At 41.2% G+C, this 15,871-nt stretch overlaps 2 protein-coding genes across 2 annotated transcripts; both read right to left on the bottom strand.

Moving 5' to 3' along the window:
• Positions 1-3,006: 3,006 nt before the first annotated feature.
• On the bottom strand, positions 3,007-4,210 carry LOC110258933 (olfactory receptor 12D3-like). Its single transcript, XM_021082218.1, has one exon. It carries the CDS (start codon positions 4,196-4,198, stop codon positions 3,260-3,262), a length of 939 nt encoding a protein of 312 aa, XP_020937877.1. The 5' UTR covers positions 4,199-4,210; the 3' UTR covers positions 3,007-3,259.
• Positions 4,211-11,205: 6,995 nt separating this feature from the next.
• On the bottom strand, positions 11,206-12,149 carry LOC110258930 (olfactory receptor 12D3-like). Its single transcript, XM_021082214.1, is given in 2 exon segments — positions 11,206-11,354; positions 11,357-12,149. Coding segments are annotated over 2 exon segments (942 nt in total).
• Between the last annotated feature and the right edge of the window lie 3,722 nt (positions 12,150-15,871).

Here is a 15,871-nt window from a genome sequence, read left to right on the forward strand (position 1 = left end):
TGCTTGTGAAGCTAGTAAAGTCATGTCTGACTTAAAAAAAAAAAAAAAAAAAAAAAAAGATGAGTGTGTGTGGCAGGCAAAAGTCCACAATAACACTTAATGAACCTGACTTGTGTATAATCTCCCTTTGAGTTTTGGCAGAATATATGAACATAATGAGATATCACTCCCATAACTATATTATTATATTATACAGATGTGTGTGTGTATATATATGTATTGCAGATGTAATGAGATCCTCAAGTCAGTTGACCATAAAATAGGGGAACTTTTCCAGGTGGGCCCTTCAAGTCTGGGTCAGAGGGTCAGAGGTAAATCAGAAAAGGAAAAATCTTTTTTTTTTTGTCTTTTTGCCATTTCTTGGGCCACTTCTGAGGCATATGGAGGTTCCCAGGCTAGGGGTTGAATTGGAGCTGTAGCTGCCAGCCTACGCCTGAGCCACAGCAACGCAGGATCCGAGCTGCGTCTGCAACCTACACCACAGATCACGGCAACACCAGATTGTCAACCCACTGAGCAAGGGCAGGGATCGAACCCTGCAACCTCATGGTTCCTAGTCGGATTCGTTAACCACTGCACCACGATGGTAACTCTGGAAAAATCTTTTTGAAGGCATCAGAGAGCTAACAAGGCAGTGAGGATTTTTGTAGGACCAAGGTCTGGAAGAGGAGAGCAGTATAGAATGGAGAGTCCAGCACTTTTCACCCTTTTTCTCCTTGGGGTAAGGCATACCTTGATTTATGATGTTTCACTTTACTGCCCTCCACAGATACTGTGATTTTTACACATTGAAGCTCTGTGGCAGTCCTGCATCGAGCAAGCCTATCAGCGCCAATTTCCTAACAGCTTTTGGCCACTTTGAATCTCATGTCACATTTTGGTAGTCTCCCAAAACCTCAAACTTTTTCAGTATTATGATACTGGTTATGGTGATCTGTGATCAGTGATCTTTGATGCTACTACTACAACTCACTGAAGGCTCAGGTGATCGTTTGCATTTTTCAGCAAGAAAATATGTTTAATTAAGGTGTATACATTGTTTTTTAGACACAGTGCTATTGTACACTTAAGAGATTAAGTAGAGTATAAACATCTTTTCTATGCGCTGGGAAACCAAGTATTCTTGTGACTCACTTTTTTGTTCTATCCAATTTATGGCAGTGGTCTGAAAACAAGCCCACAATATCTCTGAGGTATACCTGTATTGGCATCTTTGGAAAAGAAATCAAAAGAAAATTTTTGAGAATTTTTCACTTATCCTAACATTAATGATTATTTTTACATCACTAATATCTTATGAACCAACACACAAACTGTTACATCTTTGTGGTAACTTTATCACATATCAAATAAAATATGGCTTCTACCTTATTACACATATACTTTCTACTCCAGTAAAACTTGCTTTTACCTCCAGTTAAACTTGCCCCACACCCTGCCTTCGCTGCATCCCAGGCATGCAAAGGTTCCTGGACCAGGGATCAAACCCACACCACAGCAGTACCAGTAAGCCAATTCCCTTTAGAATGTCTTCTTCAGCTGCCATATTCTGCATTATTTGGTTGTTTAAATACATACCTAATTCCTCTTAGCAATGTATAAATGCTCTAATACTGAACCTATGTTCCATTTCTTACTGCTTTTATTACCAGAAAAATTGAATTAAATAATTCCTAGAGAGAAAAAATTGTCATATATGAAGTTGTCTTTGATAGTAAAACTTTCATTCTGATCTTAAGATTATGTTTTTACTTATTTTTTATTTTTTTATCTTGTTGTAGACATGTCTATAGCATGCAGAAATTCTGGGCCAGGATTGAACCTGCACCACTAGAGTAACCAGAGCCACAGCAGTGACAACACCAGATCCTTAACTCACTGAGCCACAAGGCAACTTCAGATTTTTATCTTTTTAATTAACTTTATTGACATATAGTTGATTTACAAAGTTGTGTTAATTTCTGCTCTACAACAAAGTGATTCAGTTATATATATGTGTGTGTGTGTGTGTGTGTGTGCTTTTTCCTATTCTTTTCCTTCATAGTCCACTTGTGTCATAGTTCAGATTCCACACATAAATAATATCATATGGCATTTATCTTTGTCTTTAAGATTAGGTTTTCAAAATACACTGTACTTTGCGTAAAGAGGATTAATTAGTAGGAAGGAGAACTCAAGTCAAAACATTTCTATTATGAGAAAAGCAAATCAAAACCTACTTCACACCTTGCTCTGTTCGTCGCCTAAACTCACTGTACTTCAGGCATTTCTGGGCACTAACATAGACATTGAAAATTAATCATCATCTGGGATACCTCTCATCTTCCTACTGCGCATCGAAGCTATCAGCAAATACTGAAAGTTGAGTGTTCGAAATACATCCAGAATCTCGATGCTCCTCCAGTCGCCACCACCATTACCCTGATCTAGGCTGCCCTCGATTCTCATCCAAAGGATGATAAGGGATCCTAACTAATTCCATCTTGGTTCCTCTACTCTCTGTTCTCAAGAGAGTAACACTGTGATTCTTTCACCACAGAAGTTGTAGGAAGTCACTTCCTTGCTCAAGGGCCCCGTTATCAGGCTCATTACCCAGAGTAAGTACGGAGAACCTTCAGCTGACCAACTGGATGCCAAGACCTGACTACCATCGCTTTTCTGCCCTCATCTCCTGCCCCTCTCTTCACTACCCACTGAGTTCCAGGCACGTGGGACACGCTGTATTCCTCCCATAAAAGACCAACACTCTACACCATTGTTCCTCCATTCACTGTCATTTCTGCATCAAGATAAACTGTCATATACCAGCATGACTCACTCCACTATTTCCTTCCACGTTCTGTCAAGTGGTGTTTATGAAACAGGCTTTCATTGACCCAACCCTGCAAAAGAGTGCCCACCAGGGCATGCTGATTCTGCCTTTTACTCCATGCATTTTACTGTCAGAAAGAGACACGCAGTTACTTCTTCAGCTTTTCTTTGCCCAGCTTCTCAGCTGAAAAAAATCCATGTCCTCATGTCATAAACGTAGGGATCGTTTCCACTGCAAAGTGAACATTCCCTGTTGAAAAAATACTCTGCGTGAACGACTAAAGGATAATTGGAATCGTGTGTGTGAAGACCACGCCTACACGTGGCACAAATTTCTGAAATGAAAACAGAATTCAAGAAATGGATCCAAGTTAGTCTAGATGAGAAAATACATGTCATCAAGAGAGCACACAGTTCTCATTTCCTCTGGTGTTGCCAGTGATTTTCTTTAGACAGACAGCTTCCATTTCCTCCCAAAGACTCTCCTCAGAGCCAACTTCACTTCCTTATTCCTAAGGGTGTATATCAGTGGATTCAGCACTGAAGTCACAGTGGTGTGTATGACAGCCACGTACCGTCCCTGCGATACAGATGTGGCAGAGGCAGGGGGGATGTATGTGAGCCCCACAGTTCCATAGAAGAGAGACACCACCATGAAATGGGAGGCACAAGTAGACAGAGCCTTGTGGAGCATGTGGCAGGACCGGTGCTTGAGGAGAAGAAAGGTGATGATGTAGAAGTAGGAGAGGAGAGTGAGAAAACACGCTGCCATAGATAAGCTGCCCGTGACAATAAAAATGAGCCATCGATTGAGCCGAATGTCACCACAAGCCAACTCTAAGAGGGGCTTCACATCACAGAAGAAGTAGCTGAGTTTCAGAGAGTGGCAAAAGTTCAGGCGTGCGGTCATGACGGAATGCATCAGAGCATAAAAGAAGCTGGTGATCCAGGCCACAGCTGCCAAGAGAATACACACCCGGAGGTTCATGATCACAGTGTAGCGAAGCGGGTAGCAGATGGCCACAAATCGGTCAAAGCCCATCACGGCCAGCAAAAGGGCCTCAGTGCAGCCCAGAAAGTGGAAGAAGTGGAGCTGACTGATGCAGCCTAGGAAGGATATGGCCTTGTGAGTGGAGAAGAGGTTTGCCATTAGCATGGGCAGTGTCACTGAAGAATAGCAGATATCCAGACAAGAAAGATTTCCCAGAAAAAAATACATGGGAGAGTAGAGTCTTGGCTCTGAGGTGACGACCACTAATATGGACCCATTTCCAAACAGATCTATAATGTACACAACCAAGAGGGTCATGAAGATGATCGGTTGCAGCTCCTGATTGGAAGTCAGTTCCAGCAGAAGAAACTCATCCACTGTGGTGACGTTCTCCATTGCCTTGAGAAGGCTAACAACGTGATGATTAGTAAACCTGTTCCAGTAGACTGTACAGGCTAAATGCAGCAAGTTTCTCACCGGGAAATACAGGAGGGTGATCCATGCTGAGCAAAGGGGTTGGAAATGCTAGAGTTAAATTCACTTGCAATGTCATTTAGGAACCAGAACATGGGATCAGTTCAGAGACCCTGTGATCTATACACTGCATAGAACTAAGAAGCATACATAGAATGCTGAGTTAAACCTATAAAGCAGATCACATAGAAGAAAGCAGATAGGCAGTAAATACAGTAAGAGAACAGGACTCCATTTTAGCCCCATCATAGCACTAAAACTAATGTAGCTAAGAAGAGTCGTGTCAGATGTATTTGTAAACATTTAAACATTTATAAATGGATGCGATAGGCAATGTTCCCCTTTCTGGGTACGGGTAGAAGCTCAGCAATAGTCCTAAATCGCCTCTAAAAAAAAAAACAAACCAAAAACCAAAAACGAAAAAACAACCAAAAAACAGAGTACCTTCCCTACAGCCTGAACTTCTCCAGGAAACTAGAAGACATTTCTTAAAATCCACAAACTTCCTATAATGTGTAGGCAGAGGGAACACTAATCAGCAGAATTGGTGTCTGCAGTCACAAGAGGGCACCACAGCAGCAGGGCTATTTATGCAGAACGAAAACCCCCACCCCATACCCACCCCCACCCCCAATGCTAAGAAGTTTCAGTAACAAGAGAATTTTGGAAACAGGAGAAAATAATCAGTCCTAGAAAGAGAGTGCCTCACACTGAGAGAAAGTAAAACTGTTGCAACAGAGAAGGGGACAAATGAGCCAAAAATCTGGGAAAAAGGTCCTATCCCCTTCCTATATAAACGTCCCACTAATAACGTGCCCCCCAAATGGAACTTATTCATAGACAAACAATAAATAGAAAAAAAGACTGCATCCACGTGAAAGCAGAATTTAAAAAAAAAAAAAACAGAAAAATAGAAAATCCTGCTTTCTCATGATTTCTCAAGCGGCTATAGATCCCTTGAAAAAATATTTGGAGTGAAACAGAAAAACTGCAGTGCAACATTCCCACCTGAAGCAACAAAAACTGTAACATAATTTTTATTGAGAAAAATACACTAATATCCAAAACAGAAATCCAAATTCAAAGTAAAATACAATCTGTTATTCTGACAAAGATCAAAACATTTAAGACAATGTATCTATCGAAGATGCAAAAACACACACAGACGGGGGTGTCGGTTGATTTAACCTCTAACAGACATGTAGCACTGACTCTCAATTACAAACATCTCAAAGACTCTACGTTAGCCATTCCACTTCCTAGACTGCCATTCAGATGTGTTGGCAAATGTCAAAAATCATGGATTTGCCATTGTATTTATTGAAGCATTGCCATACCAGAGATGGCAAACAAACTCAATGACCATATTGGACTAGTTAAATAATTTTCATTGCAGAAGAAGCAGTAAAAGAAACAAGGCAACTCTTTACATAGGGCATTTGGTCACTTGCAAACAAACAAACAAACAAACAAAAAACACTCCAAAGCATACATGTAAAAATGCATACATGCGTCCATATCGACTTTAAACAAAAGTTCCATGACTCAACAGATTAAGTCAGAGCTTTCCAGCTAAGAACTTGGGCCAGAAGTCCACTGCCCCCAGATCCTGTCATTTCCACAGCTTAAATTCAGATTCCCCAGTTACTCTCACTCAGCCCTTCCAATGGACTCAATCCCCTTCTGTAAAAAAAACAAAAACACAAAACAACAACAACAAGAACGCTTCTTCCATCGAATGGAAAGTCATCTGTTCTACCTACTGTCTGTGCCCATTCGTCCTATCCTTCACTCCTTTGTGTACCTACCCGGAATAAATACATGGTTTTGGTGCATGAGGAAATCCAAGAATCAGAGCTGTGAGGATTTGAATAAAATGAACAGAAAGCTTTTAGCTGCTCAGAGTCTTATATGACAAACATCGTACACCTAAGTGTAGGAAGGAACCACAGAACACTTGGCCTTCACCCCCATTCCCACCACAAATAAACAAGATGAATCCCCTCTGACTCTCCCTGGAGATGTTCTCAGCATAGATGTCTTGGGATCTCGTCTCAAAGGGTTATTCTCTCTATTTGTCTCTTTTAGTAATTAATCCTCTGATCAGTTGGTGTCCTTTTGAGAACTTTTTTTTTACCTTCAATGAGGGAGAAAAGTAGTATTCAGAGCCAGTTTTTCACTAAAAGACTGAAGAAAAGAATAAGTATAGTAATTTTTAAAAGATACAGTTGGAAACTCTACCAGTGGAAACTCTTAACAGTGTGTGAATACAATAGATGTCATTATCTAGAGAAATATATATTAAGGATAAACAATGAAATCCTGCTGTATAGCACTAGGAACTATATTCAGTCACTTCTAACGGAGCATGATGTAGAATAATGTGAGAAAAAGCATGTATATAGTTATGTGTGACTGGGTCTCTTTGCTGTACTGTAGAAAACTGACGGAACACTGTAGACCAGCGATAATGGAAAAAATAAATATCATTTAAAAAAGAATTAAAAAATGATAAAGTTTAAACTGAAACATTTTGGCAAAAGAAGGTAAATTATTTAACTTGAGAAATGTCATACAAAAAGAAAACCATCAGAAAATAGGAGCTTTATATCTACCAAAAATGAAAGATACATTATCTTCTTGGACTCAAAATAGATCCTAGCTGTGAATGGAGGAAAAATTGACAGAGAGTTTTCTTAAAATCTGCCTTAGCCAAAAAATTCTTTATAACGATTAGTTTATAGATGCAAACAATGAAACTCACAGACTCTGGAGTAAGATCCCCTGGAGTTTGAATCCCGGCTCTGCTAGCAGTGTGACTTTGGTTATGTTACTTATCCTTTCTGGGCCCCAATTTTCCTCATCTGTAAACAGATGACAATGATGAAAGCAATCTTACTGACTGATTACACCCACAGATAATCATGGCTAAAAAGAATTCTGAATAAGGGTTATGAAGCCCTTTTGCAAGAAGCAGAAAGCTTGCGATGTTGAGAATCATGGTCTGGGGAGTTCCTGTTTTGGCACAGAGGAAACGAACCTGACTAATATCCTTGGGGATATGGGTTTGATTCCTGGCCTCGCTCAATGGGTTGGGGATCCAGCGTTGCTGTGAGCTGTGGTGTAATCTGCAGGCATGGCTCAGATCCCGCTTTGCTGTGGTGCTACATAGGCCAGCAACTGCAGCCCTGATTCCACCCCTAGCCTGGAAACTTAAACGTGCCACAGGTGTGGCCCTAAAAAGTAAAAAGAAAAAAAGAATCATGGTCTGGAAACCTCAGTCCCATATCTAGAATTTTATCCAGCTCTATTGCAGATGACTGCAAAAAGATTACTTTTTATCAAATTCAAAATATGTTTTCTCTCATGGATATTGACAAGCTGATTCTAAATTAACAAAAAACGAATAGGGGAAGATCTGGTTCAAGATGGCAAAGTTGGAGGGTCTTCAACTCACTTCCTGCCGTGGACACACCTAATCTATAGCTACAGAGGGAAAAATTCCCTCTAAAAGAAAGCCAGGTTATTTCATTCTTATTTTATGGCCGAGTAGTATTCCACTGTACAGCAGAAATTGGCACAACACTGTAAATCAACTATACTTTAATAAAAAGAAAAATGAAAACCAGGTTATTTTCCCAGCAGAAAGCTGGCCATGAATGGAGCCAAGTTCAAGAACTTCCCAAGCTCCTTGGGCATCAAAGGCATCACACTCTCTCCAGGTGCCCCAACCCCAGCTGCTCGCCTCACACAGGTACCTCCTCTAAGGATGGACTCGCCTCCCTTTGATCATCACATGGCCTGAAGACCTGCAATTGTTGATGGCAGCTGCCCACCCTCTGCCCAGCTCAGCCTCCCTCAGGAATGCCCTGAGACCCAATGCCAAGCCAGTGCCACACATCAGACGGACCCTGTCGACTCCCACAGTCCTTTCCTGGCCCCTCTTCTCCCTCTTCTGTCCTACACAGCAGTCAGAAGCAAGAAGCCCACCTCATAATTATCTGCTCTTCTTGAAAAAGAAAAAGAAAAAGAAACCCAGGAACTAGCTGAACAGCTCCTACACATCAGATGAATGAGGCCAATCCCACATTGAATCAGGTAGAGAGGCTGAGACACAGTCTGGCCAGACACTCCACCTCCTCAGGATGGCAACTCACAAGCAGGAGGGGACTCACCACTCCCAGCCTCTCATTGAGGAGTGAAGAGTTTGGATGCCACATCTGGCACCCAGTTCTAAAGAGTTCCCCTTGAGGAGCAGGCCCCCAAACATTTAGCTTTGAAAACCAACAGGGCTTGCATCCATGAGACCCACAAGGCTATAAAGAAGTAAGAGTCAGTTCTCTTAAAAGGCTCATATGAACTCACTGTGGCTATTGACCCCTCCCCAAAGAGGGCTCAGCACAGACAGCAGACTGAAATGTCTTCAGTTGTTTTTTTGTTTTGTTTTTTGTTTTTGTTTTTTAGGGCTGCACCTGCAACATATGGAAGTTCCCAGGCTTGGGGCTGAAACAAAGCTGCAGCTGCAAGCCTACACCACAGTCACAGCAACACTGGATCTGAGCCACATCTGCAGCCTATGCCACAGCTTGCAGCAACACTGGATCCTTAATCCCCTGAGTAAGGCCAGGGATTGAACCCAAAGCCTCGCAGAGGCTATGTCAGGTTCTTAACCCACTGAGACACAACAGGAACTCTACATGTCCAGTCTTTACCTAAAAGAGGCATATTTGCTTATTTTAAAAGTTTGACTGACGGGCAGTCCTTTTTTTTTTTTTTTTTTTTTTTTTTTTTTTTTTTTTTTGGCCATGCCTGCAGCATGTGGAATTTCCTGGGCAAGGGATCACACCCTTGCCACAGCAGTGACTCTGAGCCGCCAGAGTGAGAACACCAGATCCTCAATCCCCTGCACCTCAAGAGAACTCCTAAATGGCAGTCTTCTAATTTAATACACATCTAGGGACCAAATGCCACACTCTCCATAGATGGGGGGCCTGGCAGACACTATCTTTGGGTTCTCTTGCCACTTCATTCAGTTCGCCAGCATATCCCACCATCCAGGGAACATTCCTTCATTGTCATGCTCTGGTGACCTGCAGGGCTCATATTTATAGGTCCCATAAGACTGTAAGAAACAGTTCTTAATTGGCTAGCCCCCATGGCAGAGCACAGACACATCAAACAGAAATACCAGTCTTTCTGAGGAAAGGGCCTTAGTTGCTTTTCTTAAAGGCTACAGCCTGAGAAGCAGGCTTCTAATTTAGCACACACCTAGGGGCCAATTGCAATCCTCTGCAGAGCTCAGGGAGGCCAACAGATGTAAGCTTCATGCTACACGTCTGCCCTCCCCTAAATCTCTGGTTTCTAAGAAAGAAATGCATGTACCCTGCTGGTGCCCTGGCTTTTGTTGCTGACCCCCGGAGAACACACTAATGGCCAGAGGGCCTTGTGCCAGGGGCTTACCAGACAGTTACAAGCAAAGAAACTGTTCTTAACTGTCTACCACTCCAGGGCTTAGTGAAAGAGGAGCAGACTGAAACATCCATCTCACAGCTCACAGACTTCCCCTGAGGAAGTCTATAGGCAGACATTAAAAGATGCTGCCTGAGAGTCTGGCTTCCTATTGTCCTGCATCTAGATGCAACTGAGACATGTACTATCAGTCTCAGAATTTTTTCTTTTTTTTTTTGCTTTTTTAGGGCCATGCCTGGGGTAGGTGGAAGTTCCCAGGCTAGGGGTTGAATCGGAGCTACAGTTGCTGCCCTATGCCACAGCCACAGCAACATGAGATCTGAGCCATGTCTGCAACCTACACCATAGCTCACGGCAATGCTGGATCCTTAACCCACTGAGCAAGGACAGGGATCAAACCTGCATCCTCATGGATACTAGTTGGGTTCTTAACCTGCTGAGCCCCAACAGCAACTCTGTGATGGTTCATTTTAAATCAGCTTGCCTGGGACAAGGAATGCTCAGATAGATGATAAAATTTTCTCTCTGGGTGTGTCTGTGAGGGTGTTTCTGAAAGAGATTAGCATTAGAATCTGTAGACTGAGTAGACGATCATCTTCACCAGTGTTGGGGGGTATCATCCAATGCCCAGCCTTCCTTCTCTCTGGGAGTCAGGCTGATATCTCCAAAACGCAATCCCAAACCTCTGATCATACGGTTGGTCTTTTCTAACATGACCAGCCCCATCCTGAAGCTACCCTGGAGCCCACCACGAGTCACCTTATGAGCATAAACTCAGATGTAATCCAAGTGGTTCATGAATAACAAATACACTTCTATAGCTTTGGAAGTGCCAAGAATTTTAGAATCTTGACTCCCCAAACCCAGGGCAAAGAACAGATAAGGTATTTATTACAGCGTGGGTGCCTGCCCTCATCCCTACCTATCCTTCTGATCTCCTTTTATTCGTCAGAGCACTTAATTAACCTTACAAATGTACTTATGAACTTGTTTATTGTGTGTCCCCTATCACACTAAACTTTAACTTTTAGGAAATTGTGAAATTTCTTTTCTTCTCTTTTTTTGGCCATGCCTGCAGCATGTGGAAGTTCCCAGGCCAGCGTGCGGAAGTTCCCAGATGAGGGATCAAACCCATACTACAGTAGTGACCCAAGCCACAGCAGTGACAATGCCAGCTCCTTAATCTGCTTACCACCAGGGAACTTGAGATCATGAAATTTTTTTTGCTCACTCCTGTGTTTCTTGCACCTACTGTGCTGCATGACATATGTTCAATGACTATGTCTTCGATAAATGACTAGATGAATAAAAATTGAACACATAATCATTATGCACAATTGAGTGCAGACTATATTTATAGGTGCTGCAAATTCCTGAAGGAAAAGTAGAAATCAAGTAAACCTTTTATTACAGTGAAGAGATAAAAATCTTGATGGAAATCAGATTTAAGTCTCTTAATCTCAGTGGTGCTGCTGGCAGTATTCCAACAACTTGCTCCCAAAGGTTTTCTTCAGCGCCAACATCACTTCTTTATTCCTAAGAGTGTAAATCAGTGGATTCAGCACTGGAGTGACTGCACTGTATATGATGGCCACCATGCGGTCCTGGAGGTGGCTGAGGCAGGACGAGTGTATGTGAAGCCTACGGGTCCATAGAAAAGACAAACGACCATGAAATGGGAGGCACAAGTGGACAAAGCTTTGTGGAGGATTCTGCAGGACTTATTCTTGAACAGAAGGGAGCAGATAATATAGAAGTAGGAGAGAAGAGTCAGGAAGAAAGCTCCCATAGATATGCTGCCTGTGACAACAGAAAGAAGCCTTTGATTGAGCAGTGTGTTATTACAGGCCAGTTCCAAAAGCGGCTTGACATCGCAGAAGAAGTGATTGAGTTTGTGCGAGTGGCAAAAGTTCAGGCGTGCAGTCATGAGAGAATGCATCAGTGCATAAAAGAAGCTGGTGATCCAGGCCACCACTGCCAAGAGAATACACATTTGGGGGTTCATGATGACAGTGTAGCGAAGCGGGTTGCAGATGGCCACAAAACGATCAAAAGCCATGATGGCCAGTAAGATGGCCTCTGTGCTGCCCAGAAAGTGGAAAAAGTGGAGCTGAGTGATACAGCCTAGGAAGGATATGGCCCTGCGAGTGGAGAGGAGGTTTACAAGGACTTTGGGCAGTGTCACTGAAGAGTAGCATATATCCAGACAGGAAAGGTTTCCCAGGAAAAAATACATAGGAGAATGAAGTTTAGGTTCCAAAATAGCAATCACTAATATAGCTCCATTTCCAACCAAGTTTATCAAGTAAACCATCAAGAAAATCACAAAGAAGAAAAGCCGCAGCATCTGAACACCAGTCAGGCCAAGTAGAAGAAACTCATTCCCTGTGGTGACATTCTCCATTGCTTTGGGGAGCAAATACAACAATAACGAGGAGTTAATTTTTTTGAATTTTTAATTTTATACTGCGGGGGGTAAGTAAAGCAAGTTTGCTATTTGGAAGAGTCTAAAAGTTAGCTACAATGTGAAGAATATTTAGGAGTGGTAAAGCTAAATTTACTTGCCAGAAAATTAATGAAAACTAAGAGAGTATCAAATGAATTCTGAAGCAGTCAAAAGACATTAGACTAATAAAAGCAGCATATTATGAACAAATCAGATATAGATAAGGGACACGTTTTTTGGCTGAACCCACAGCATTCAGAAGTTCCTGGGCCAACCCAAGCTACTGCAGTGACAATGCTGGATTTTTTAACCCACTGCACCACAAGGGAACTCCAATAAAGGACACTTTTTAAAAGTATACATTTAAAGCATGATTATAATCTTACTTAGGAGATGATTACTTACTTACAGGAATTAGAGGTCAGACAAATTTAAAACACATGAAGAGGAGTTCCCATTGTGGCTCAGTGGTTAACGAATCTGACTAGGAACCATGACGTTGAGGGTTCAGTCCCTGGCCTTGCTCAGTGGGTTAAGGATCCGGTGTTGCCATGAGCTGTGGTGTAGGTTACAGACACGGCTTAGATCTGGCGTGGCTATGGTGTAGGCCGGCAGCTACAGCTCTAATTAGACCCCTAGCCTGGGAATCTTCATATGCCACGGGAGCGGCCCTAGAAAAGGCAAAAAGACAAAAATAAATAAATAAATAAAACATGAAGAGATTACTCATCGTTCAGCTTATGATTCTAGCTTCTGGCAGTAACATAGATGTAGCCTAGTGAGGATTTCTTCTTTTCTCCTAAGAGGTATTAAAACCTTAGGTAATTAACATATCCCTCCTAAAAACCTAAACCTTCAGTAAAACTAAGAAACATAAAACCCAGAAACTCCAAATATTGTGTAAGTAGAGGGAGTAAAAACAATGTAATTAAGATCAGTAGTCACAATATTGCAGCATAGTGGTGGAGCTGTGTGTATAGTTGTGAAAAACTTGACATGGTGAAAAGTCCTAACAGGAGAAGAATTTTTTTAAACACCTCCCCCAATTTTCAGTCCCAGAAAACAGTGTCCCACATTTTATGGAAACTTCTACATGGGGGAGGGAAGAGAGGAATTAGAACAAAACAAGGCATAAGCATTGAGGAAAACAGAAAGAAAAAGGTATAATAAATGTAGGAAGAACAAAGCCCAGCTATTTGTAAAAGAAAATAATCACCGCCTTAGTAACAGAAGAGGGAGCCCTTGAACAGAGGAACTGAAAAAACTACCTAATAACCACCCCCCCCTGCCCCCGAACACGCTAAGATTCCTGTGCTAATGATTGGTCCAGAATATCATGGTCCAATGTAAGCTCCCAATAAAATGGCTTCAAGAGTTGATAACAATAACGAAGAAATATTCAAATCCACAATATTCAAATCCACAAAAAAGCAATTTTTAACACATCTCTCTATGCCTAATAGAAGAAAAAGCCAAAAAAGGTTAATAAGAATTTTAAAATATGAACTTACAAATTTGATTTACATATATAAACACTTAATCCAATAAGAAGTCACACCCACAAAAAGAGAACATACAAATTGAGATAATTTATCACTACATTAAAATATACACTAAAGGAAGTTCTTTAGTCAGTAGGAAAAGATTCTGAGCAGAAGAATGGAACTGCAGAAAGAAACAAAGACCACCAGAATGGATGTGTCTGTGTATGTGCAAGGAGAAATGACTTTAAAAAGGTGAAAAATGACTCTACGAGGCAATAATGATTACGATTGGTGGATGTTAGGACTATGTAGAATAGAATGCGTCAATGGGAAAAAAGAAAAGAATTCCTATTTTTAAGTACACATTGAACATTTACAAAATCAAGCATAGGTTGTCTTTTTTAAAAAACTTCAAAACAATTTTAGAAAGATGCAAACATTTCAAAAGCCTGAGTTATTCAAAAAATATTATTTGACTATGGTAAAATTAGAAAACAATAAGAAAAAGACATCCAGAAACACACTAAATGCTTGAAATGAAGCAAGACACATCTAAATAATTCATGTATAAAAGGAGAAATCCAGGAAGTTCTCTGGTGGCACAGTGGGTTAAGCATCCAGCTTTGTCACTGCAGCAGCTCCCCTCAGTGCCATGGCATGGGTTCAATCCTTGGCCCAGGAATTTCTTCATGCGAGGGTGTGGCCAAAAGAAAGAAAAATAGAAAATGAAAGTGCAATAAATAAAAATCAATAACATCAAAACTCAGTTATTTGAAAATATTGGTGAAACTGATACACTCCAGCAAGACTGTGAAGGAGAGAGAGAACTCAAATTATCAATTTGAAAGGTCTTATCACTATAGATGTTACCAATGTTTCTTATCACTATAGATGTTACCAATGTTAAAAATGATAGAAGGTTATTATGAACAACTTTATGCCAATTAATTTAACAATTTAGATGAAATTTACAAGTTACTTCAAGCCAAAATAAATTTCTAAAACTGACAGTAAAGGAAAGAAAATTTGAATAGTTTGATAGCTATATAAGAAATCAGAGCTGCTATTTAAAATCATCCCCAAAAGGAAACACCAAATCCAGATTTCACCGGTGAAGTCTATCAATTAGTTAAGAAAGAACTAACAGTAACTTACACAAATTCTTCTAAACAAAGAAAAAGAGAATATTTCTCAACTTCCTTTATAAGGTTAGCACAATCTTGATATCAACACCTGCAACAGGACTTCACAGAAAGGAAAGTTGCACACTAATCTGTTTCAGGCATATAGGTGCAAAATCCCTTTCTTCTTTTTTTTTTTTTTTTTTTTTTTTTTTTGTCTTTTTGCTATTTCTTGGGCTGCTCCTGTGGCATATGGAGGTTCCCAGGCTAGGAGTCTAATCGGAGCTGCAGCCGCCGGCCTACCAGAGCCACAGCAACACAAGATCTGAGCCGCGTCTGCGACCTACACCACAGCTCACGGCAACGCCGGATCCTTAACACACTGAGCAAGGGCGGGGACCGAACCCACAACCTCATGGTTCCTAGTCAGATTCGTTAACCACTGCACCACGATGGGAACTCCCCAAATCCCTTTCTTACTAATTCCTATGTGATTCTGTTTGTGCAAACCACCATCATTCCTCATTTGGATTATTGGAATGATCTTATTTCCACACTATTCTCAAGACAGCATCCAGGATTATTCTGTTAAATACAAGCCTAATGCTTTAGGCTTCCACTTCCACCCTACGCCTTGATTACTCAGCCACACTGATCTCTGCTATTCCTAGAATATACTAATTACACTCTCATCTCAAGGTCTGTGCACCATCTTGCCACTTATATGAAGCAGTCTTACACTTGATAAATTACATGACTGATTCCCGCATCTCTTCCAGATCTTTACCCTAAAGCTACTCCCACAGTGTGGATTTATTTGATTGCCTTATGTTAAATTACAAAAACAAAAACAAAAAAAAAAACAAAAAAGGCATCCTGTGCTATCCTTTCTTGCTATGTTGTTATCAACGACACAATCTGGTATATTGGATTTTGTTACACATTTTTTTTTTGCCTTTTTTTTAGGGCCATACTAGCGGCATATGGAGGTTCACAGGCAAGGGGTTGAATTGGAGCTGCAGCTGCCAGCCAACACCACAGCCACAGCAATGCGGGATCCATGCCTCCTCTGTGA

Source organism: Sus scrofa, unplaced genomic scaffold, assembly GCF_000003025.6.
Source record: "Sus scrofa isolate TJ Tabasco breed Duroc unplaced genomic scaffold, Sscrofa11.1 Contig584, whole genome shotgun sequence".
In the NCBI taxonomy this organism is placed as follows: Eukaryota; Metazoa; Chordata; class Mammalia; order Artiodactyla; family Suidae; genus Sus; species Sus scrofa.